Genomic DNA, 26,192 nt, shown 5'->3' on the forward strand with positions numbered 1-26,192 from the left:
GGCAAAGTAATGTCTCTGCTTTTTAATATGCTATCCAGGTTGGTCATAACTTTCCTTCCAAGGAGTAAGCATCTTTTAATTTCATGGCTGCAGTCACCATCAGCAGTGATTTTGGAGCCCAGAAAAATAAAGTCTGACACTGTTTCCACTGTTTCCCCATCTATCCGCCATGAAGTGATGGGACCATATGCCATGATCTTAGTTTTCTGAATGTTGAACTTTAAGCCAACTTTTTCACTCTCCTCTTTTACTTTCATCAAGCAGCTCTTTAGTTCTTCTTCACTTTCTGCCATAAGGGTGGTGTCATCTGCATATCTGAGGTTATTATTTCTCCCGGCAATCTTGATTCCAGCTTGTGCTTCCTCCAGCCCAACGTTTCTCATGATATACTTTGCATATGAGTTAAATAGGGTGACAATATACAGCCTTGACGTACTCCTTTTCCTATTTGGAACTAGTCTGTTGTTCCATGTCCAGTTCTAACTGTTGCTTCCTGACCTGCATACAGATTTCTCAAGACGCAGGTCAGGTGGTCTGGTATTCCCATCTCTTTCAGAATTTTCCACAGTTTGTTGTGATCCACACAAAGGCTTTGACATAGTCAATAAAGCAGAAATAGATGTTTTTCTGGAACTCTCTTGCTTTTTTGATAATCCATCGGATGTTGGCAATTTGATCTCTGGTTCCTCTGCCTTTTCTAAAACCAGCTTGAACATCTGGAAGTTCACGGTTCACATATTGCTGAAGCCTGGCTTGGAGGATTTTGAGCATTACTTCACTAGTGTGTGAGATGAGTGCAATTGTGCAATGGTTTGAGCAGTTTTTGCATTGCCTTTCTTTGGGATTGAAATGTAAACAGACCTTTTCCAGTCCTGTGGCCACTGCTGAGTTTTCCAAATTTGCTGGCATATTGAGTGCAGCACTTTCAAAGCATCATCTTTTAGGATTTGAAATAGCTCAACTGGAATTCCATCACCTCCACTAGCTTTGTTTGTAGTGATGCTTTCTAAGGCCCACTGGACTTCACATTCCAGGATGTCTGGCTCTAGGTGAGTGATCACACCATTGTGATTATCTGGGTTGTGAAGATCTTTTTTGTACAGTTCTTCTGTGTATTCTTGCCACCTCTTCTTAATATCTTCTGCTTCTGTTAGGTCCATACCATTTCTGTCCTTTATCGAGCCCATCTTTGCATGAAATGTTCTCTTGGTATCTCTCATTTTCTTGAAGAGATCTCTAGTCTTTCCCATTCTGTTGTTTTCCTCTATTTCTTTACACTGATCGCTGAGGAATGCTTTCTTATCTCTCCTTGCTATTCTTTGGAACTCTGCATTCAAATGGGTATATCTTTCCTTTTCTCCTTTGCTTTTTGCTTCTCTTCTTTTCACAGCTATTTGTAAGGCCTCCTCAGACAGCCATTTTGCTTTTTTGCATTTCTTTTCCATGGGGATGGTCTTGATCCCTGTCTCCTGTACAATGTCACAAACCTCCATCCATAGTTCATCAGGCACTCTCTCTATCAGATCTAGTCCCTTAAATCTATTTCTCATTTCCACTGTATAATCATAAAGGATTTGATTTAGGTCATACCTGAATGGTTTGAAAGTAGGTGGTTTTCCCTACTTTCTTCAATTTCAGTCTGAATTTGGCAATAAGGAGTTCATGATCTGAGCCACTGTCAGCTCCCGGTCTTGTTTTTGCTGACTGTATAGAGCTTCTCCATCTTTGGATGCTCCATCTTCGTTTCATTAAGTGATTATTAAAATCATAACTATGCATTCTTCTGTAGTCATTCTTAGAGAGGAATTTGTTGCAAAAGGGCACTTGTCACTGTTCACCTTGCCTCAGTTTGTTCCTGTATGACACAGACCCTAAGGAGGGTTACTCCATGCTCCCGTGCTCAGTCACTAAGTCGTGCCTGACTTTTTGTGACCCCATGGACTGTAGCCTGCCATGCTTCTGGGTCCATGGGATTTCCCAGCAAGAATACTGGAGTGGGTTGCCATTTCCTTCTCCAGGGGATCTTCCTGTCCCTGGAATGGAAACTGCATCTCCTGCATTGCAGGCAGATTCTTTACCACTGAGCCACCAGGGACGCCCAAGGAGGGCCATTCTTTTATTATGATTATTTAATTTTTGAATAGGTAATAACCTGGATCAAAATTTGAAATATAGGAAAAAGTTATTCAAAGAAATCTCACTTTTGCCCCTCAGCCACATGGTTCTACTGTCACAGACATCTAATATGTTAGGGGTGTGTGCATTCATGTGTTCCCTTTCAGAGATATTTTGAACATAAAGAGATTAAATATATTCGTTCTTTCCCTTCATTTGTACACAAATGATGGCTGCAATACATACCATTTTTCACTGTGATATTTATTGAATATTTATTTTGGAGACCATTATCACTTCATAGTTTTTTTAACATCTAAATGGTATTACATTATGTGGATATAGCCATTTATTTAACCGAAGCTTTATTAATGGATACTGGATTATTTCCAGTTGTTTCCTATCCCAAGCAATGCTGTTGTGAAAAACACGCTCACTTTGTATTTCTCTTACGTGCAAGTGTATCTTGAGAGGTCATAAGTAACAGCCTGGATTCTAAAGATATACTGCTGGGATGTGAAGCCTGGCTGCACCATTTAGTAACTGCATCCTTGAGCCTGTGACTTAAGTTCTCTGTGCCTCACGTTTCTTATCTGTAAGAGCTCAGGTTATTGAAAAGATTCAAAGAATCCCTTTATATAAACTATTTGGAAGAGTGAGTGCCTGACATACAGTAAATGCTTTAAGTGTTAGTTGCTGCTGCTACTGTTATTGGTATTATTATCACCATTATTTTTAGGGTAAGTTCCCAGACATGGAACTACTAAGTCAAAAAGAAAATACAGTTCTAATTTTGATGGGTATTGCCAAAATAGTCTTCAATCGAGATTCTACAAATTATTACCAGTAATGATGTGTGAATAGCATGTTTCTCTACATTCATGCCCAGAAAGTATTTAAGAATTTTGAATCTGACAAGTGAAAACTGTTATTGCATAGTAGTTTAAAAACTTTTAAAAAGGTTATATTTCTTTTTTTGTGAGGAGGGTAATACAGTTTTATGAGTCCTTTGGATTTCTTTTGGTGTGACTTACCTGTTCAGTTCCTTTGCCCATTTTATTTGAAACCAGGATGTTGAATTTGTTGTATGAATTTGTAGCTCTTTATATTAAATAAACTGTCTGTTAGTGGTATGACTTGCAAATATTCTAAAATATTTTTTAAATTTATCTTTTGACAACTTTTGCTGGGAAGAGCCACTCAGACTTATTTATTTTTTACATAGCTGATTTTTATGTCTTCTCTTTTATGATTTCTGGGTACTGTCATGTTTTAAAAGGCATTCACTATCCAAGATAACAATTTAAAATAATCATTCCATAGTTTCATTCCATAGTTTACAGTCATTCCATAGTTACATAGTGGTTTGATTTTTTCCATTCAAATCTTTTATTCATTTGGAAATTATCATGATAGAAGTTTTCAGCTATTGATCCAAATTTAAGGTTGCTACCCAGTTGTCTCAAATTATTTTACTGAGTAATATCTTTTTTTGAAATGATATGAGATGGCCACTTTGTTGTATACTTAATTACTGTATTACCTCTCCTGTTTCGGACTGCTTATTCCTTTTCTAAGGATTCATACCCTTTTAATAAACTGTTTTATGCTTTAATATCTGACAGGGCTAATTAGTACTTACTCATTGCTTTTTTTCATATACTTTCTAGCTATTTATGTGTGTTTTTCCTCCTATAAACTTTAAAATCAATTTGCTAACACACACACACACACACAAATTCTTTTGGTGTTTTTTGGAGTTCACAGTAAAGAATTCAAAGTTTCACTTAGAGAAAACTGAAATCTTCACAATGTTTCCTTCCTATCCAGGAACTTGGTACCTTTCCATGCATTTCAATCTGGTTTTGTGTCTATCAAGAGCATTTTAAAGCTTAGTTTGCTTGTTTCTTATTAAGTTTATTCCTTGATATCTTAACTATTTTGTCACTTGTATATGAGGTCTTTTATTTTCTAATTACTGTCTGTATTAATGACTGTTATTTCTATTCATTTAATACCCAGTTACCTTATTGGTTTTTCTTTTTGTTTGTAGAACATTTTCAGTTGATTCACTTGTAGTTTCTCAGTGTAGTCACTTCACAGTAATTGTTTTTGCCTTCTTTAAAATATTTATACTCCTGTTTTCCTTTTTATCTTCTGTATTACTTAACATCTCTCAAAGGCAGTGTTAGATAATAAATGATGATAGGCCTTCTTATCATCGGCAAGTCTTTACTCACAACGCTTACAATGTTTTCTAAGTATCTTCCTGGTTTGGGAGTTGAGATAAATACATTTTAATCACATTCAAAAGTTTTCATCTATTTTTTTAAATTGTTTTTTATTTTCAAGAGTTTTAAATAAAAATGCGTGTTGAATTTTGTCAAATATTTAGTATTTATTAAGACGATCATATAATTTTCTCTTTAGATTTAACCTAATCACATATTCATAGGTAAATGAATACTGAACCATTCTTAAATTCCTAGTATTAACCTGTATATTTTGTCAAATATTTAGCATTTATTTAGATGATTATATAATTTTCTCTTTAGATTTTAACCTAATCACATATTCATAGATAAATGAGTACTGAACCATTCTTAAATTCCTAGTACTAACCTGTATATTTTGTACTGTACTTAAAATATTTCAGATTTGCCTTGATATTCATAAATGAGATTATTCCAGTTTTCTTTTGATATCAATATTATGTTTGACTTACTTTAAAGTTTTTAGAAGTCTTTATTATGTTCTAGAACTATGTAAATTATACAGAATTAATCTATACTTTAAAAGTTTGATAACATTTTTTAGTAGAACTATCTGAGTCTGATGATAATTTTGGACAGCAACTCTTCAATGACCACACTATTTTTTTCTTAAGTCAGGTTTTGCAGATTGTATTTTCCTAGAAATTATCCATTTTAACTAGGTTTTCTTTTTTTCCCTTGTTTTAGGTCTAAATTTGAATAGTCATTTATTTTTATTCTTTCTTGTATATTAATATACATAATATATTTAATATTAAATATAATTTAGTATATTTATATATTTAAGATATATATTAATATATATTATATATTATAGTATATTAATATATTTAAGACTGACTTTTCCTTTTATGGGTGGTGCTTATGTGGAACTTGTAGGAAGTATGTATAGTGTTTTCATGACCGTTTCTTATAAATTCTTCAATTTCTTCTTAAAGCTTTGGAAGAGGTGAGTTTTGTTGTGTTTTAACTTCTGGATTTTAGGGAATTTATTTTTCTAGTTTTGCAATCAAGTTCTAATTTTATAGTATTATGATAAAGTTTTATCTCTATTATTTCCAAATTTTGGAAATTTACTGATGTTTTCCTTGTGACCTAACATATGGTCAATTTTTGTAATTGTTTCATTGAAGAAGATAGAACTAAAGACAGTCTGTTTTTAGAGGATAGGGTTAATATGTGTATGCATCAATTTTTAACATCATGGTTTAGAGTACAGACTCTAGAGCCAGACTAACAGTATCCAAATCTCAGATTTTTTACTGGAATCTTAGGCAAGTTACTTAATTTCTCTATGTCTCAGTTTCCTTATTTGTAAAGTGACTGTAATGATAATATCTACTTCTTAGGGTTGTACAAGGATTAAATGTATTAACATATGCAAAGCATTTAAGATAGTGTCTAGAATCAAATAAGCACCATATATGTATTAGCTGTTTTAATTATTTAGATTTACTTTGTTAATTTTTAGAATTTTTCTGGAGCAGCACTCTCCAAATGAAATATAACACAATTCACATATGCAATTTAAAATTTTATAGTAGCTATGTTAAGAAATTTTTTTGAATGGTAAGATTATTCTTAATAATATTTTATTTAACACATTATATCAAAATATTACATTATAACATATAATCAATATACAAAATTTCTTAGTGAAATTTTACCTTCTTTGTTGTGCACTGTCTTAGAAATCTGACAGATTTTGTACTAATAGCACATCTCACTTTGGGCTTTGCACGTTTCAAGTGCTCAACAACTACATGTGGTCAGTGGCTACTGTACTAGATGGCACAGGTCCAGCAATGTATGTTTTGTGTACTTGGTCTTTTATATATCATGTGCTAAGTAAGGTGAAAATGAATCTCTTATGCCATTAATATATTTCTGGGTATTTCTCCTTGAATCACCTTTAGTTCCTATTCTATAAATGCTGATGCACTGTAATTTGGTGCAAAAATACTTAATCATTAAATTTTCACTGTGAATTGTATCCTTTAGCATCAAAAATCAGCCTGCCTTTGTCTCTTTTGGTGACTTTTGCTTTGAATTTTGTGTTATATTTATGACCAGCATTTAAAACAATTTTTCAACCATCTGAATCACTTATAAGAAGTATCTTGAGCACATCACAGAATTGGATTTTTCTTTGTTATCAGTCTGAGAATCTTTTTAAAAATATAATTGAGTGTAGCCCATTTATATTTACATGACAGATATATTTGAACTTAGTTCTGTCTTATTTTAGATTCTGTTTTCTATTTTTACAACTTTTAAATGTCATAGAGGTTCTCTTTGCTTTGGTTTTTGTATTTATTCTAATATTTAGAAAGATTAGAGTGTTGTTCCAATGTTTACCTTTATAACTATGTAGAATTGTGTTCACCTTCTATGTCTTTAGAAAGAATTACTAAGAAAGCTCACCCCACACCTGGAAATAAAGAATGGCTGCATTGTCCTTTGGATGTCATTCTAGAGCAGTGTCTTAACAAGCCTGCTTAAGGGTTAGCTGACTTCCTAGAGCAGCGATTTTCAAGTGCAGTACTCAACTAACAGCATCAGCACCAGCATCACCAGGAAACTCAGAAATACAAGTTCTCAGTTTCCACCCTAGACAAAGTAATTAGCCTCCAATTAAAATAAATAAATTAAAAAAAAAAGAAAGAAACTCTGTGGATGGAGTCTAGCAATCTGTGCTTGAGCAAGACCTCCACATGATTCTGATGCATGTGCAGTGGTTCTCAGACAAGAGCAGTTTTGTCCCAAAAAAGACATTTGGAACTGTCTGGAGGCATTTTTTGGTTGTCACAACTTAAGTGGGGAAGACAGAGTGCTATAAGCATCTCGTGACATTTACTACAATGCACAGGACAGCCTCCACCCCATCCCAACAAAATATTAACTGGACCCAAACATCCACAGCACAGAGGTTGAGAAACTCTTCGAAGAGAATATAACTTAGTTTGATAATAATATTTATTATGGATTAGGGCCCAGGTGTTAACTTGGAGAAGAAAATCATTTGCATCTTTTCAAGGTATCTGATAGAAGTACAAATTCTGTACAGCAGACAAAATAACCCCAAAGTTACGGTCTAATCACCAAGTAGAATATTTTGTGTAACAAAACACCATAAAACTTAGTTGCTTAAAACAATAAGCTTTTATTATTATCATGGTTTCTGGGATCAGGAATTCAATAAGTGGCTTTAATCTTAGCTTTTAACAGTGTTGTTTGGTTTTGCAGTGAGAGGTCTCACATTTAACTATCCCTTTTTTTCCCTCTAGTAAGCCCTGAGTTTTTGTCTCGTCTCAACTGTTTTACTTGTGGGTTTGTTTGTAATCCAAAATTTGTAGGAAGTTCCCTTTGGGAAGAAGCCAGGATAATATCCAGGCCAGGTAAAATGTCTTATGATGCTAGGTTTTGCATGTAACTTCATTTAGCAAAGGTTAATTGGAAGGGACTGGCAATTGTGTTTTCTTTTTTTCCATGACAAAGTTCGCTATCTTAGAATTCAGTTCAGTTCAGTTGCTCAGTTGTGTCAGACTCTTTGCAACCCCATGGACTATACAGTCCCTGGAATTTTAATTTACATATTATATAACTACATATTATTTTTATATTTTATATAATTTATAATATTTACTTATATATGTTACAAATAATAGTATGTAATATATATATTATAAAGGAAATTTGTATATTATATGAATATATATATAGTCCCTTCATATAATAGGGCCCCTCTTACAAATGTTTCATCTGTGTGCTCCTCTACTGCTTCTCACAACCAGACCAGATCCAGGAAGCTCCTGCTGGTATCCATTGCTTCTGTTTTTAAAGGAATCTACCCTTACATGCTGAGAGGGATGTTTGTTACTGCCTGCTAGTTGTTCGTTTGTTTATATTTTAGCTACTGAATCCCTCTCTACTACCGCAACTTCTCTTCATGTTCTCCTACAAGCCTCTCTGATCAACCTCTGATGCTTTTGATTATCTTTCCTCTACTGGGCCTAGGATTTCAGATCTCTTCTAGTTTCTCTGCAAATGGAGCTTGCTTTTTTGTTTTTATTCTAACTGTTGCTTTTCTAATGAATTCTGATAAGAAAAGTAGTAAGGATTTCTTTGTTTCACAACTTTTTAAAATTACAAACCTTCAAAAAAAGCTTTAAAAATAATATGGTGACTGTATCTGTTTATCATATCAGCATTTACTGATTGATAAACTTATGCTTTAGTCTTCCGACTCGATGGACATGGGTTTGGGTGGACTCCGGGAGTTGGTGATGGACAGGAAGGCCTGGCGTGCTGCAATTCATGGGATTGCAAAGAGTCGGACACGACTGAGCGACTGAACTGAACTGAACCTAAGAAGCAAAGGTAGGTAAACTTAGACCTGCCCAGCAATTAATGTTCCACTGTTTTATCCTATTTGAAATGACTCAGATAGTCAATGAATTCTCTTCATTTAATTTAGTTTAGTTTCAAGTTACAAAAATCTGGAGAGACTATTTTAGTTAGACATTCCCAAAACATAATATTCCTAAAGATTATTGAAAACTCTTACCTTATTTACCTCTATTTACTTAAAAGCTCTGTCATATAGTTTGTTTTTCTTGCTGACAAATTTTATAACAGTCTTATTTTATTTCTAGTAAACATATGTACAATAAAAGTATTATACCTAAATTCATAACTGTAAAACATGTCTGTATTAATCAAACCAGAAAGCTTAAGGTAACTTTAATGATTTCATGTGTGCTCAGTCGGCTCTTTGCAACCCCATGGACTGTAGCGCTCCAGGCTTCTCTGCCTTTGGGATTTTCCAGGCAAGAATATTGGAATGGGTTGCCATTTCATCCTTCAGGGGATCTTCCCGACCCAGGGATAAAATCCATGTCTTCTGAATTGGCAAGCGGATTTTTTTACCACTGAGCCACCTGGGAAGCCCAAGGTAACTTTAATACCAGATATACCAGATATTAATTCAATATTGAATATTGATGAACTTAAAGTGTATTCTGGCCAATGTCTTATATGTTTGAGTATTTATGTAAGTGCTTAATTTCCTTTCAACTAATTAAATACAGCTCTTTTACAAATTAATTTAGGCAGTGCCACACATCTGTTATACACATACAAACACACAAACACAGGGACCTCAAAGTTCCCCTTCCAAAATTTCAGTCATGAATCAGGTACAGCAATGCAAAACCCATCAGTTACAAAAGAGATTGGATTCAAATTGGGTTTCTGGCAGAAGTGAGAAATCAAGCTAACCTGTCTAGATGGCAATACCCTTTTTTAATAACATTTATGGAAAAGACACTTCTATTCATAGATTTTGGTGATTTTAGGAGCCAAGTGGAACCTTTCTCTTCTCCTTGGGGATGTCCCACTCTTGGACAAGAACAGACAGGTTTTTTTCCCTTTTTTTTTTTTTTTTTCCTGATCCTTTCCTCCATCTGAAATCAGTAAAAGTTTTAAATATCACAAAATTTCTTTGGCTGTAAATGGAGAAACAATACCAAACGAAATGAAAAACCCAAAGAACAAACACAAATCCTAAATAAATCCTTAAGTTTGGTCTTAGGGTTTTACAAATACCGATAACGCAGTAGACCATAAATGACATAATTAATACAAGAAAGGTCACAGTACTTGGGACACAGGACCCCAAGATAACCTTGCCTAAACCCCTTGTGGAGATCCCAACAGGTACTATGGCCACACGTTGTTACAATAAAATAGCATCTTCCTCCCACCAATGCATTTGTCTTATTCAAAATAAGCCTCAGAAGACTTGCTTTAGGGATAGTTGAAACTAGTTGATCATTTAAAATTCCCCATTTTTAAAGACAGGAAATTCAAGACAAGCAAAATACATAATATACACACAAATGCATCCAAAGAAACAAATGCATCCAAAGAAACAAATGAACCAGTTCATAAATCAGGTAAAAGTCCAACCACTCTTCCTCTCTCCAAAAGGGTACCCTACTCAAATACAAAATAAATTGACTCTTCCAGAGAAAAAGCCCTAGAGAGGAAATAAAGGCCCGACTGTTCACACCAGGATGACTTAATCTACTGTATGGATCCCATTGGCTCCCAAATGTTGATTCCTTGCTCTGACTGCCAAACACTGAGGCAGCTGGTACTGCCTTAGGGAAATTCAAAGGGAAGATCCTCAGGACGAGGGACCCCAGCACCTGCTAGGACCTTACCTGAAAATTCCCCAACCAGGGCTGGCTAGCAATGAGCAACAAGGCTCTTGACTGACTACAACAAAATTTGTTACCAAGTCCAAGTTTGTACTGCTTGCTGCATGACAGGCCAATAAATCAAGAGATAAGTTTTTGGAGCAAGGAATGGCGACTTTATTTAGAAAGCCAGCAGTCTGAGAAAATGGTAGACTCATGTCCCAAAGAACCATCTTGCCTGAGTTAGAATTCAGGCTTCTTTTACACTAAAAGGAGGAAAAGCAAGTTCAAACATTTCCTGGTTCCTGTCAGCCTCCTGAGGGGATGTTAATTTCTTCCTGCCTGTAGTCATTCACAGGTGGGCCTGGTCAGGTTGTTTCCCGTGAGCTAAACAAAGGTATTTTAGCTTAATGCTCATTACCTGGGAGGCAAGTTTCCCAGAGATGCACCTTTATATATAATTTAAGCTTATAGGCAACATCCCTATAGTGATTAGCTTCTAATAGAATACAAAGGTTCTTCCCTATTACATAATGCTCTACCTAATATAACAATTGTTAACATCCTGCCACATTTGCTTTATCACTCTACAGAAAAAGCTTTCCTTTTTTTTTACTGAACCATTTCAAAGTAAATTGCAGATATTAATACTTCATCCCTAACTACTTCAGTAGGTATCTCCTAAAAATAGGCATTCTCCTACACAACCATAAAATCTCAGACTGGAGTGAATTAATAACATTCACTCCATATGTCATGTAATATATAATTCATATTTAAATTCCCCAAATTTAAATATTTAAATATGTTGCCTTCCAAAAAAATGTCTGCTTTATTTATTCTTTGGTCCAGAATCCAATCAAGGTTTACAACACCTCATTTTGTTGTCGGGTTTTGGTTGAGCTATAACTGCTCCATCCCTCCTTTTACTTTTTTTTTTAAAGCCAATTTATTTTTGAAGCATTAGGGTCCACTGCTTTATAGAATGCCCCATGTGATGCTTTCCTTATGCTATTTTGTGTAAACTGCAAGTCACTTAGATTCTGAATAGATGTGAATTCCAACGTGGTTGCCATTAACCTCTTAAGAAGAGAATAAATATTTTTGTTCGAGGTCTGAGTACTCTCTAAACTTCGGCAAGCAAGTTTTGGATGAAGCATGGAGGAAGCAGTTTTCTGATGAACCTTAAATTCAAGTAGTTTCCTATCATTACCACCTTCAGTAGTTACAGAATACATTGCAGATATCAAATAAATGAAGTATTTTTTATTTAAAAAGTTAAGTTTTATTTTCCTTTTGTATCCCTGCAGTAAAATAAATTATTTCAAAAGGTCAACCTCTTAAGCACCTTTATACTTTGATCTTTTTCTCTAAGCTTATTTACATTTTACCCATTTGGTTTCTTAATCTCATCTACCTATTTTCAAACAAAGTGAGAATAACCAATGTTAGAAAACAGAACAGAGCTGACCCTATACACACACAGTGCCAGGAATAAAAAATAAAACCCTGTGAATATTTCTTTGTTTAATTCTTCTTTGACACAAAATTTAGTTAAATGTTGGATTTAGAGCCTCCAAAGAACAGAGTTATGTAAGTATGTAGTCTGAAGACAAGTTTAGAAAAGAACCCTATTTGACTATAAAATAATATTCTTATAAGGTCTTTACAAAGTACTTTTACATGTATTATTAGACTTGATCTTTAAAACTCTGTAAGGTAGAAGGCTTTCCCCGTGGCTTAGGGGTAAAGAATCCATCTGCAATGCAGGAAACAAGCGTTTGATCCCTGGGTCAGGAAGATCAACTGGAGCAGGAAATGGCAACCCACTCCAGTATTCTTGCCTGGAAAATCCCACAGACAGAGGAGCCTAGAGGGCTACAGTCCATGGGGTCACAGAGTCGGACATGACTGAGCAACTGAACATACACACACAAGGTAGATGAAGAAGGTGGTGAAATCTCTCCTTTTCAAATGTGAAAACTGAGGCTCAAATATATGTACATAACTTGCCCAGGATCTCATGACTACAACTGGCAGAGATGGGATTTAAACCTGGCTGTGGATTGCATGCGAAAGGTGTGCTGTGGGAATCTCATTTGACTGAATTTACCTCCTCAGTCAAAAATCTAGATATTTATCTTCAGGATGCTTAAGCTTCCTGCCATCAATAACAGTTTGGCACTTCCTTCTGTAGGAGTCCTGCCTTCATTGTCAAATAACAAACTTCTTTGATTTTTGGAGAGACTCTATTACCAGGGAAATCTGGGGACATTATTACTTCAGGAAACAGTCGCTCCACATAAAGTGTTCAAAATATCAATTAGGATCACTCTTGTTTAGACAGATCTGGGAAAGCATCAATCCAGTTTGCACATCTTTCAATGAAGACTCAGTTGCAGTAGCTAATATTTCCTTTGCATGTGTTTGCTCAAGTATGTCCCACTCTTTGTGACCCTTTGGACTATAGCCCTCCAAGCTCCTCTGTCCGTGGGATTTTTCAGCAAAAATACTGGAGTGAGTTGCCATTTCCTCCTTCAGGGAATCTTTCTGACCCAGGGATCAAACCTTGTATCCTATATCTCCTTCATTGCAGGTAGATTCTTTACCTGCTAAGCCATCAGGGAAGCCTATTAGTATCTAATAATACTCACTGGTTTTGTTTTCGTTTTTGCCACATGGCTTGAGTGGTCTCAGTTCCCAACAAGGGATTGAACCTGGGCCATGGAAGCAGTGAAAGCGCTGAATCCTAACCACTAGCCATGTATATATATATATATATATATATATATATAAACACATATATACAAAATAATTTGTATACATATATACACACAAATATGCTTGTTTTATTATTTTTTTGGTTTGTTTTTACTCCAGTTTCATTTAGTATCTTTGTCACAGGAAGGCTGATCATATAAAACTTTCCGTATATTTGAAATCTCAAAAACAACCCAAACTAAATGGTGAGTGAAATAACTGCTTTGAGAAGAAAAAGAAGTCTTAACATTCCTTAACAACAACACAAGACATACACACAAGAAAGTTTTCTTGTACTTCAATTGCCATTTACTGTTATTAATTTTGATAACATGTATTTCATTGCATTTATGAATAGGAATAGAGAGTACATATACATAGAACCAATGGCTGAGAATGGCTGTTTGCTTTCTGAGGTGATTGCAAATGGTGAGTTCTTGTATTTTCTAGCTTAATCACAACCCCTCACCTAATAACTTTATTTAATTTGCATTATCTTTGCAAATTGATCTCTGGATCTGTTTGGCATGATTAAGTTAATTCTAGCAAATTTGAAACAGTATTTTAGAGAATCAACATGCCTTAACACACATAGACTCTCATCTCCAAGGGGAGAGATGAAGGGTTGCTCCTCTTTGTGCATCTAACACAGGACCTGCCCAGAACAGGTACTCAACAAGTGTTTGCTGAACAGAACTCTCTTCATTTACCTAATGGAAAATGAGAAGAAAGGCATTTCTTTATTGAAGCGACTGCCCCCAAAGAAACTCAGTCTTACATGGATTGCTCCCAGATGCAGACCAGTGTGCCTCTGTGGATCCAGTTTCTGACTGGTCACTTGGTAGCAGGTCATTCTCCTCACCCTTAGGCTCAAACCCATCTCTATTTTTCAATATCTTGAACCAAGTGCTTTCTCCTAATGCATCATGTAAGAAACAGACCCATGTCTAGTAATGCTGAGTCAAAGGAAGATATTCAAAATACTGATACTTTAAAAGTTTAAATGAAATGTTAATCAGAGGCAGTTTGTGGTGATTTGCTTTCTATGTCTCTTTTTTTTAACCATGGATGGCAATTTCTTAGGAAGAGCATGCCAGCTCTCTTTCACAACCAAAATTTTTTTTCTTTTTTAACAAACAAAATTCTTAAAGCTATTTTGAGGTTTTAAAAATTGCTGGTTGAGTTTTAAAAATATTTCAGTATATGGTTAGAGGGATGGTTTTTTTTCTCCTTAATTTTATTCCCAAAAACTTGAATTGATTTTTTTAATTGCTATTGACACTTCTTAATAGCAGTCTTAGGAAAGATGGCTAAACCTAGTCAGATGGGACAAGTATTTAGTTAATTTTTCCCCCATGGCAATTATAAATATTAGGAGAGTTTTCATGGATGTATCATGGCTACCTAGTTATGCAGAATTGGTAAGACATATGATTATAAAAGTGTGGCTTGTTGCACATTGTATGGTAAGAACAATGTAAAGAGCTTCTTCTTGCAACAGGTCATTATTAGAAGAACCACTTCACTCCAAGCCTGGAAGAGCTTCCTTGTCTCTCAAGAAAATGTTAAGTCCTGGTGCCGTCCAAAAAGCACACAAAAAGACCATTAAATCAACTCCTCATTAAACACCCCCCTCAGAAGTTTATAAAAACACTGAAGTAACATTCTCACAGAAAAGTAAAGTCTGAGTTTAGAGAATGAATATCAAACACATGCCCCAAAGCTTCCATTTCACCCGTATATAAATGGCTCTAGAGAAAGGAGAGAAAATCACCAACTACATAACACATTTCTCTTTGGCACCTCACTAGGAGTAGGGGAGGAGGAAATAAATAGTTCATAGGGTAAATCCTCTGGCCCATAGTTCAGTCTTAGATCTCACAGTGTCACAAGCCAGTAAATGTCCAGATATCTTTTCAGGTAACTTCCTGAGCATTGGAGTGTTCTTCAGAGTTTCTTATCTTGCTCCTTCCAAATGCCAACACAATTGCCTTCAGTGTCCTCAGCTGAAGTCAGCCATCCTGCAATATGAATCAGAATCTGTTGTACCAAGGGGTCTCTCTTGGTAAAATAAAACTATCCCCAGAAAGCAATTTATCAGATAATTTTGAGGGAACATCACAAATGACCAGTATTTTGTGCTCTCAAGATTTAGAGAGGATTAGAAGATCATGTAGTCCACCCAGCACATGGTGTAAATGTTCTTAAATTATATTGTAGTGGTGCTTGTGCAACTCTGTGACTATACAAAAACCCACTGAATTATATACTTTAGATGGGGAAATGTTATAGTACACAAATTATATCTCAATAAAGCTGTTTTAAAAGTTATTGTTATAAAAAGGGAAACAATAGCTCAGCAGGAACTTAAAATAAACTTCATATGACTGACGATCATGTGTGGCATCCTTACTGTCTTCAATGAGGATGGAATTTTGGTTAAAGGTCATTGACATTTTTCTCATCACAATAACTATGGAGACTATGCTGAGATCTCCTGATGACAAGTGGAATGTGGAGGTCCAATCATAAGAATAAAGAGTATCAGCTTGATCCAGTAGGATATCTGCCTAACCTAATATTCTGTTTATGATTCAGTAGGGAGGCAATGGCTGCCTTCTATGACACTGCTTTAAAGGTTAGGAATATGACACCAATTTCCTCAAATCCTTTTCTTAATACACTATAGACCGTTGACTAATAAATTTATCTAAGTCCATCTTGAATCAATTTATATTTTCAGTTTGTTGTAACACATTGCATATACTTCCCAATTTGCTTTGGATGATTTGAGCATCATTTTTGTGTGGAGGCAAAGACTCATAGAATCCTAAAGCCCCCACAACTCTGATATTCACCACCCTCTCCCCCATGATGCTGTCAAAAGGCTTTTTTTTTTTTTTAAGTAGGGGCAAGAGTTTCCAACTCTCCTCTGTCTGCAAACTTTTTGCTCCCACTGCCTTCTCTGAGTTTGGGCCCTGATTCTAGTTGGAAAACTAAGCTGGTGGGTGTAGTGCACTGATATATTGGATACACACAAGGATCCCTGGATATCACATCAGTACACAGGAAAATCTTCACTGAGTTTTAGAACCCATTCAGTTCAGGTGGGTTTGTTTTTTTTTTTTAAGATTTTTTTTTTTTTCATGCGGACCATTTTCAAAACCTGTGTTGAATTTGTTACAATATTGTTTCCGTTTTATGTTTGTTTTTTGGCCACGAGGCATGTGGGATCTTACCTCCCCGACCAGGGGATCAAGCCCACATTCCCTGCATTGGAAGGTGAAATCCTAACCACTGGACCACCAGGAAGCCCCTTGGTTCAGTTTTATACATGATGAAACTGAGGCCCAAGGAGAAGAGCCCATTTGTCCAGAGTCACATAATTAGCCAACAGCAAGACTAAAAGTGATATGTCTTAAAAAAACAAAAGTGATATATCTTGATTCCCAACCATTCTGCTTTCAAAACTACCAGGGTGCCTTGTGGATTCGCTATAACACTCATCTCAGTCCCTTTCTGCTTCCCTCTTCTGATTTTATTTGTGGTTTGACCAGCACTGACCTCACCATCCTGTTTGGTCTCATCCATGTCTGCTTCATCCTGGTCAAGTTCAAACGTGGTGCCTCGGTCAACAACATCCACACCAGCCTGCACCCTGGGCTTCTCATTTTCCCATTTGGCAAAGCCTTTGTCCTTTGCTGCTTTGTCGTGGAACTTGGACTTCATTTTGGGGAAGGTGTGGGACCCTGAGTCCCCCCAGCCAGCCTCTGACCACACAGGCTCGGTCTGGGTGGCCTGGCTGGTGGTGGCCCGCTGCAGCCGCACGGAGATCTTGCCAGAGGAGCCTGTGACCAGTGTTATGGCTCTGCTGTCCAGGTCTCGGTGTCCAGTGGCGACACCAGGGAACTCGAACACCTCATCCTGCACTGGAAGGGGAAAGCTTACTGTGATTATTGTGATTATTTGACAACCGACTGCTTCATAGCAAACAGTCAACGTGGTTGCAGACAACAGGAGTCCCCCAAAAGGCAAGGTCCTAGAGGAACAGAGGCGGAGTGAAACTGGCCTCAGGTTATTAACACCTAAAAGCAGAGAGCAGCATGCGGGGTTCAACGGTTTTTAGCGACTGCTGCTCACCCCAAAGAAGACCTTTGTGTTTCTAATGGCTCTGATCAGTTTTAGATCCAGAACCCAACCAAGGTGCAGGATTGGAAGGTGAGCAGAGAGAAATCACCATAGGAAAGAAAGTAGAGGACATTACCTGGGGGCAACGAGGGACTTCCAGGCAGCGACCCATGACTGCTGCCCAAGGAGGGTGCCCGGGCAAACCTCCTGCAGGCCAGAACAAGGAGGTCTTTGCACTGTTTATGACAGTTAGCTCCACAATCTGAAATAACCCAAAGCATCATAGGTGATTAGCGTGAACCTTGTGTGTTGGGTGCTGACCAGGTTTCCAGGGTGGTCTTTGGGCTGTAAGGACTCCCCTCCCCAACCCTTGTTTCTGTGTTTAATCTCAGATCCACAGGGTGTGTCTAGGGGCAGTAAAAGGGCCAACAGGACTCTCTTCCCTTCCTGGGGTTCCTAAAGTTCTCTCATATTTGTTCTGTTGCTTCTTTTACACAGTTCGTTAAAGTGCTGGGGAGCAACAAGCAGGGGCAGCCTGAGGGAAGGAGCTGCCTTTGTCCCCAAACTAGATGTAAATTACATGGGCCTGGGATTCTTCTCCAGACCAAGATCCGTTCCCCACAAATGCACTCCCTGAGCCAGAACGAGGGTGAGAAGCCTCAGCGTCTACTCTCTCCCAGGACCTACTGCTGCCTCTCATTATTAATAGCAAGGCATCCCTCCATTCAGGATTTGTCTGTATTTTCTAGTCTTCTTCATGTCCCCAGACCTTTTCTAGAGCAAGTGATTTCATCTTCCGCTTCCTTTCTTGGCACAGAAACAGAAGACAAGGTGAGCTTATGCTCAATAAACATGTTTCATTGACTGTGGCTTGGAAATGGCATGCAGCAGACCCTGTGATCACCCCATGAGATGCTTTAGTCAAGAAAGCAGATATTAATTGCTACTTGGAGTAGAAAATTTTGGCCACTTTGGAAGATAACAGCACAATTATTTCCTACGATGAGAGTTCTACATTCCTCTTAGAATCACTGGACAGATACGATCATTTTAAAGGGTATATTTCTCTCTCACCGTCAAAAAGGAGCTTTCTCATTATTTTCAAAACCGTTTCCCTCTAAATCAGTGGTCCCCAAACTTTTCGGCACCAGGGGATGTCTTCTTCATGGAAAACAATGTTTCCACAGACCAGGGGTAGGGAAGATGGTTTGGGGATGATTCAAGCACATTACATTTACTGTGCTCTTTATTTCTAATCTAATGCTGCCGCTGATCTGACAGCAGGTACTGGTCTGCAGCCTGGAGACTGGGGACTCCAGTCCTAAGTGGTCTAGTTTTAAATGATTTTGTAATGACATCATGGAAAGATCAAATTGTAATGATGTTTGGTCTGTTTTAATTAGACTTTTCACTCTATGTATCTTTAAGAGAAAATACCATATGAATAGAGATCTTAGGGTTAACTGGTTTTCATCTTCATAAAATTCTATGTGTGTATGTGTGTCTGTCTGTCTGTCTAGGGCATAAGGAGGAGAAACCAGTATCTTTGCTGCTTGAAAGGAACAACTCAAGTTAGACTAAGACAACTGATTCAGAAAACTAAAGGGAATTTTTTTTTCCTGAGCACTAAAGGGTGACTCCCATAGAGGTTTAAGGAAGCTCCCTACTCTTTGTAAAATGAGAGCCAAATGCTGAAAGATAGCTAGAGAAAAAAAGGCATCACAGGGAACATTATTAATCTGAAGGCATTCTGTGATTACAATAGTTCCTTTTGTGGTTTTATTATATTTTTCAAGAGCATTATCAGAGTCTTAAAAGGACCAGTATGAACAGTCTGCATAATACATAATACATATTACATAATTATATGTAATAATCTTTTATCTATGAGTAGCAACAAAAGTATTTACAATTTGCATTTATTAAATATATATTTATTCAATTGCTATACATTTCAATTAAATGGGGGGAGTACATGAACAAATTCATTGAAAAGGGCAAAAGTGTCTCCTCTTCTCTCATCATCATCTATGATTTAGTAGAGACAGGACTAGCTATGTGAGAGCCAAAAGAGATGCATATGTTTTACAGAAATGAGCATGGGTTCTTTTTTTTCCCTTGAAGGACAAAGTTCTTGTATACAGTATTTCCATTGGACTTGCTCTCCTCAGAATTCCCACCTTGAATGTGTGCTAATGATGAGCAGGACATCTTAGAGATAGGGGTTAGGTGTGTGGGGGATGATAAGTGTAGTTTGCTTGGGATAAAATTCCAGCATGGGCTTTCCAAAATGAAATGTCAGGGAGTCCTTTCCTGGACACATTAACTCTTCAGTTGCCAGTAGCCCCAAAGTCCCTGATTCTCCAAGATGCCAAAAGCTTTAAAGTTTCCATCAGACAATTATGACTTCTGCCCCAAATGTCACGTTTAAAAATTTTAACAAAAGAACGTTTACGTACCTTTGCATTTGTATCCTTGCTTGATTATGCCCCAGAGCTGTAACAAAAAGACAAAGGAATGTCAGGGAATCTGAAGAGAAATCTGGAAAGAAAACAAGGCCACAGAGAAGGAAGTCCTGGGAAGCGTGATGACTGGTGGAGCACAAACAGGATGTAGCTGCTCCTGACACCCTTCCTGTCAGATAGAAGGACCCTCTCCCAGCCCACTCCAGCTGCAGCAATAACAGGAGTTTGGCTTCCGTTTTCTTTCTGGGAGCCAAACGGGAGCTGGGATGGGAAGCTGATACTGGTGAATTTATTGGACTCTGTTGTAATGCGCTCTCAGCAAAATTCACGGAAAGATTTTGTCCCTCTGCCTTTGGAAGCCCTAGATCCCTCTGCTTTCCTTTCCTTTTCTTTTTTGTTTTTAAATTAGGGTATAGTTACTTTACAACTATAGTTATGCTTGTTTCTGCTGTACAGCAAAGTGAATCAGCTATATATATATATATATACATACATCCCCTCCCTCTTGAGCCTTCCTCCTATCCCCACTCCTCATGCCATCCGACTAGGTCACCACAAAGCACCGAACTGAGGTCCCTGTGCTGTACAGTAGGTTCTCACTAGCTGTATGTTTCACACATGGCAGTGCCCACGCATCTATTCCCAATCTTCCAATTCACACTGCTTTGGCGCCCCCTACAGGAAATTAAGGGCTTCCCAGGTAACTCAGCTGGTAAAAAAATCCACCTGCAATTCGGGAGACCCCGGTTTGATTCCTGGGTGGGGAAGCTCCCCCCACAAAGAGATAGGCTACCCACTTCAGTATTCTTGGGATTCCCTGGTGGCTCAGACGGTAAAGAATCCACATGCAATGGGGAGGCCTGGGTTTGATCCTTGGGGTGGGAAGATCCCCTAGGGGAGAGCATGACAACTCACTCTAGTATTGTTGCCTGGAGAATCCCCATAGACAGAGGAGCCTGGTGGGCTACAGTCCACAGGGTTACAAAGAGTGGGACATGACTGAATGACTAGGCACAGCACAGCACACAGCACAGGAAATTAAGCAACCCAAGCAAACCATCCTACCAAAGCATTTGACTTCTGCTTGCTTATTTTCTGAGAAGCATTTCTGCCTTGATGGAACACAAAAGAGGAAAAGATATTGCATTCATGCCATTATTCTCTCCATGTGCCCGGTGTTTGGGCTGTGCCAACCCAGGTAGAAGTAGGATGTAGGAAGTGACAAGGGAGAGTCTGCCCAGGTGCTTGAGGATCATCATCGTGGTGACAGCGTCTTCACAAGGCCTCTGCCTCGCTGTAACCTCCATGAAGAAGGGCGTTTCCCACATTCTTTCTCAGGCCTCCTGCAGCACTAGCATATGGGAACCAGGGACATCAGGAGCAGGGAGCATGGATGAATTAAATGGGCCTAGCCCTAAAGTTGGATAAGCTCCATTCTTAACCTGTTTGTGGTTAGGCTGAGTGACTGATATCTACCTAATAAAATCATTTTGATAGAAACAGGGCTGGTAGGGGCTAATGACACTGATGAGGGTGTTGTGCACAATGTGTTACAGGAGAACAATGCCCTGAGTGTGGGCATCATGGCCCTAGGAGAAGAGTAAGTAGCTGCTGATTCAAAGCAGTAGGAAGGTTGCTTCTTACTCTCTTTCTGACAAGGAAATCCTACCAGTGGAGAGTGATTCCTTTGAGCCTTAAAAGTAATTTTTTCCTTCAGAAAACATTACAAATGTCTCTTGGGACAAGGTAACATTTTGCCTTGGAGACAGGAAGGATTATTAAGACAACTAACGGGAAGCAAGGCCTCAGGTGTCTCAGATGACTGGAAGAGGGATGGGGAGGTGTCACTGCAGAAAAGGAAGTGGGTAGGTAGCCAATCATATCTGTCATAGCTGTAAGGATCTTTATTATAATCAAGTTTGCTTCCCTTTTATAAAAGGTGAGTGTCATGATGCAGGAAGTCAAATACTTTGCAAGGTCCCACATCTGGGAAACTTTGTGGGTATGAGAAAATGTTTCCTCCCACAGCCCTTGGTTTTTGTAATAGCAAAAATAACAGTGATAGCACTGAATGAACTCTTGCTATGTGAAAGGCAGCTTCACAAAGTAAGTGAGTAATGAGTAAGCTATGTGTAGCAATTCATTTAATGCTCACAATATCCCTGTGCTTAGTCACTCATCATGTCTGACTCTGCGATCCCATGGACTGTAGCCCGCCAGGCTCCTCTGTCCCTGGGGATTCTCCAGGCAAGAATACTGGAGTAGGTTGCCATGCCCTCCTCCAGATCCTTATGAGATAGGTAATGATAATTTTCTCATTTTTACAGATGAGGAGACTGAGCTACAGAGAGGTGAAGTCACTTGACAAGATCTCATAGCTAGTCAGTAGGGAAAGAAGAATGTGAAGAATGTGTCACTTGAGGAAAGACAGGAAGCCATGGATCCTGGGTGTTTTGCATGAGATCAGAGCAAAAGCCACTGATCTAGGACAAGAGAGGATAAGGTTTAAGAAACATTTGATTATCTGGCTATAGCATGTTATTAGCACAGCTGCAGAAACTGCTAAACTGCTGAAAAAGATAAAGTCAAGCATGAGACCCATGAGGAGGGTAAGTCAGAGCACTGCTTGCTAATCCTTACTTAAGAACCAGGAGACAGCACGAGGCAGAAAGAGGCTCTGGGTCAGCATACAAGCCAAGGACAGGAGAGGATACTTCCCACCGCCCTTTGACTGTGAGATCTCAGGCTCTTGTAGGAGTGATTGTTTGTGGTGGAAGGGGCACTGGACTGAGCATCAGGAGACCTGAATATGAGTCATGATTCTGCTGCTCATGATCCATGTGACCTTAGGGAAGTCACTTAACTTCTCCAGAGTTCAAAGTAAGGGAATTAGCAAAACTCTTTCAGCTTTGGAATTCTAATTCTAAAATCAATGTATTTCAAGCAATGTCTGTTTGCCTTCCTTACCCTCAAAATGGAATTTATTTCAAAAGTATTTGGTACAGGCACTAAAAAATAGTTCCTTCTATTCCCCCATAATTCCCTTCAATGCCCATCTAGAACATGATATTTTATAAATTCCTTTGAAAACCAATGAGGTTTTTTTTTTTTTTAATATGCCTGTGTAAATATCAACTCAAATTGTAGCAATGAAATTAAGTGTATTTTGGAAAGTAAAAAGGGCTATTAAAACTATAAATGAGTTAATTTCAATTAAACTCCAAAAGTATCAAGGCACACTAAAAAACAAAGAGAGAAGGATTTACTTTGAGCTCTGTGGCATGCAACATCTGATATCATTTAATCATCACAACTACATGACAGGTAAGTCTTAACCCTCTCTTACAAATAGGAAAATAGATACTCAGAGATGATCAATAACTTGGTCAAGGACATAGAGTTAAGGACAGAACTGAGATTCAGAGTTCTGGACTCCAAGTCCAGAGCGTTCTATCTGATCACAGCTGCATCTAAAACCTAGTGCAGCAAATGTACTGTGATGAGTTGAGGAGGGGAGTGTGGAAGCTCCAAGAATCCTACCTTGTTGCTTCTACAGAACCTGTGCCTCCATGAAAGGGAGAGACATCCAGAAGCACTGGGGAGCAGAGATAAGACCTTGAGATTTGATAAGGACCTACGAACTCTCACACCATGCCAGAGTCAGAAGTCTCAGCTTGACTTTTGGCTGAGCCGGGCCCTGGCCAAAGAAATTCCCTGGGCCTCCCTCTGCAGTAGAGAGTTGCACATGGCTCCATCCCACTAGGGCACTCTTCAGGTCTAGACACAGGCAAAAGTCCCCCTCAAAAGAGAGAAACATGAAAAAGGAGACGTATTTGTTGGATGATCAAGTGGTCAGGTGACGCAATCCCAGTGGCACAGCTGGTAGGAGAATCTCTCCTTCCCTGGGGTGGGCGAAGAGAGCTGTTAGGCTGGCCTTGCCCCTTGACCACAGCAGCTACTATGATCACATGGGGCTATCTTTGATGTAACCACTGCCTCTAATTTATCCATTCTCAGAGGGATGCTTGAATAGAAACTCCTGTCCTTCGGCTCCTCAAAGCCAGTTATTCAAGAATGAAAGGGAGGGACTCCCCTGGTGGTCCAGTGGTAAAGACTCTGCCTTGCAATGTAGGGGATGGGGTTTCGATCCCAGATCAAGGAACTAAGATCCCACATGACTTAGGGCAACTAAGCCTGCTCACTGCAACTATTGAGCCCATGTAGTACGACTAGAGAGAAGTCCACGTGTGGCATGAAGTACTTGCCTGCTTCAACTAAGATCTGACACAGACAAAAAGTAAATAAATAAATACTAAACTATTTTTTTTTAAAGAATGAAAGGGAAAAATATAATTTAGTGGGAGCTTATATGATATCAGCTATGAATTTTGTATGGGCCCACAGCGGGACAGGACTGCTGAATGAAGCTAACAAAACTGAGTTGGCACCTGAACAAATCCCACTCACCTGGCTGCTGGGCTACCCTCGTGTAGGTACCACATTTTCCATCTTTTACTACTAGGATATCAACCAGAAGATGTTCAGAGCTCAAGGGTCTTTGTTTAATACCAAGGCCAAACCTGATCTTAATTGCCAAAGAATCATCAAATGTGGGAATGATGTGTACAGCCTTCCTTTGTTGCAGTGGTGTAGGTACAACCAGAATACCTGCATTTGAGTCCCAGCTCTAGTCATTATTGGCTGTGAAATCTGGGGAGAATTGGGTTATCCACTCTGGACTTCCCTCCTTCATACACAAATGGGGAGAGTAAAATGCCCACCTTGTGGGCTACTTATGAGGATCAATTACACTAATGTCTCTAAATAGTTCATTCCTGTCAAATGCCAAGTAAATGTTATTTATTATTATAGCCACCTTATCTTTGAAAAGATTTTTTTTCTTTTCTGAGCTCTGAATTATTGAGCCATGTCATGATAGATTTCTAGTGATTGACACCATATAAAACAAGAACTGGGAGGAGCTGGCTATGAGAAATACTCTACTTAGTTGTACCCACTTAGTGATGAATGCCAGGGCTCACCGGGCAGAACCTTTCCCTGGCAGGTAAGAACAGTCAAACTGCTCTCTTGAGTTAATAGGCCTCACCAACCTTCCCTGTCTTCACCAGCCCTGCATTCCTAGAAAGAGTGTAGCTAAACCTGCAGATCTTGCTTTTAATTGAATGTTTCATTTCAGGGAGCCATCATGGTTTACATGATCTAAGACAGACAATGAACTCTGTTAGTGGACCATTTTACCACATTCTCAGAATACTGCACAAATCACTACATACAAGTGAAAACACTGAAAAACAGACTTACAAATCCTGCACAGTGTTCACAGAAGGTTGGCTTGAGATAGGTCATCTCCTGAAAATTATGGACAAATCCTGGTCCCATTTTGCAGTGTAGTTGGGACTTAGCTCTCAGGAAGTAAGCCATCATTTCATCCTTACTGATTAGGCCATCCCTGTGAAGAGAACCAAGAACAGAGGACTCTTGAAACACATGCCGCTCAGTAGTTGCCACACTTAAATCACTCGCCTCCCAAACCTTTGTGACCAAAGCAGGTGGGAATGTTCACTATCCTGTTCACATGTTCACATCCAAAAGGAGAGGACCTCAAAGGACAGCTTTCAGTGCCAAAGGCTTTCTTAGTAAGCAGAGCGTGTGTGTGTGTGGGGGGGGGGGTGACTTGTGCACTGTAGCACAGAAAGTCTTCTTCATTACCAATAGTAGCTTCAGAAGGACATCTCCTCTCTAGCCATTGCCTCATAATAGGGTTTGCAAGAATCAGGTTGCTGGAGAAAGGCAGGAAACCATGACAACTAGACCCACCATTCTCAAATTTTTCCACCTGATGTCGTTCAGATCACTACCATTGGTAACCTTTTCATTCATGTCTTATTGTGTGTCTTTTCTCTCTTACTCCTGAAGTTGTCCTCTTACTTCTAAAGTTTTTCAGAGGAGTATTCAGTAGACATTTTTTTCCATTTCCTTCAATTACTCTTTTCCTGCAAATAATCAGGTTTCTAATTCACCATTCTACTGAAGCTGTCACAGTAACATCCTCAGGGGCCTTTTCTCATTCCTTGAACTTCCTGACATCCTGGCAGCATGTGACATGGGGACAGGATTCCTCCTTTTTGACATCCCTTCTCCATGCTCCCCAGTGATTCCATGTAGCCATGGCTCCCTTCTCCCTGCTCTGCTCCTCCTTCTCTAGCTCTTCTGAAGGATCCATGTCT

The 26,192-nt window shown here is 38.5% G+C and overlaps 1 protein-coding gene across 12 annotated transcripts in view; it reads right to left on the reverse strand.

Annotated features, from left to right (window-relative positions):
* Positions 1-13,501: 13,501 nt before the first annotated feature.
* RASGRP3 (RAS guanyl releasing protein 3) overlaps positions 13,502-26,192 on the reverse strand; it is a 114,839-nt gene continuing 102,148 nt past the window's right edge. For all 12 annotated transcript variants that reach the window (XM_081590218.1, XM_081590228.1, XM_081590216.1 and 9 more), the window contains 5 exons: positions 25,267-25,414; positions 19,939-19,975; positions 17,616-17,741; positions 16,916-17,280; positions 13,502-15,372 (listed from right to left, as the gene is read on the reverse strand). In XM_081590218.1, the coding sequence (XP_081446344.1) occupies positions 15,364-15,372; positions 16,916-17,280; positions 17,616-17,741; positions 19,939-19,975; positions 25,267-25,414 (685 nt within the window). In that variant the 3' untranslated portion in view covers positions 13,502-15,363. The remainder of the gene's footprint in view (positions 15,373-16,915; positions 17,281-17,615; positions 17,742-19,938; positions 19,976-25,266; positions 25,415-26,192) is intronic.

Source organism: Giraffa tippelskirchi, chromosome 4, assembly GCF_054371585.1.
Source record: "Giraffa tippelskirchi isolate mGirTip1 chromosome 4, T2T-mGirTip1v1.2.pri, whole genome shotgun sequence".
Lineage (NCBI taxonomy): Eukaryota > Metazoa > Chordata > Mammalia > Artiodactyla > Giraffidae > Giraffa > Giraffa tippelskirchi.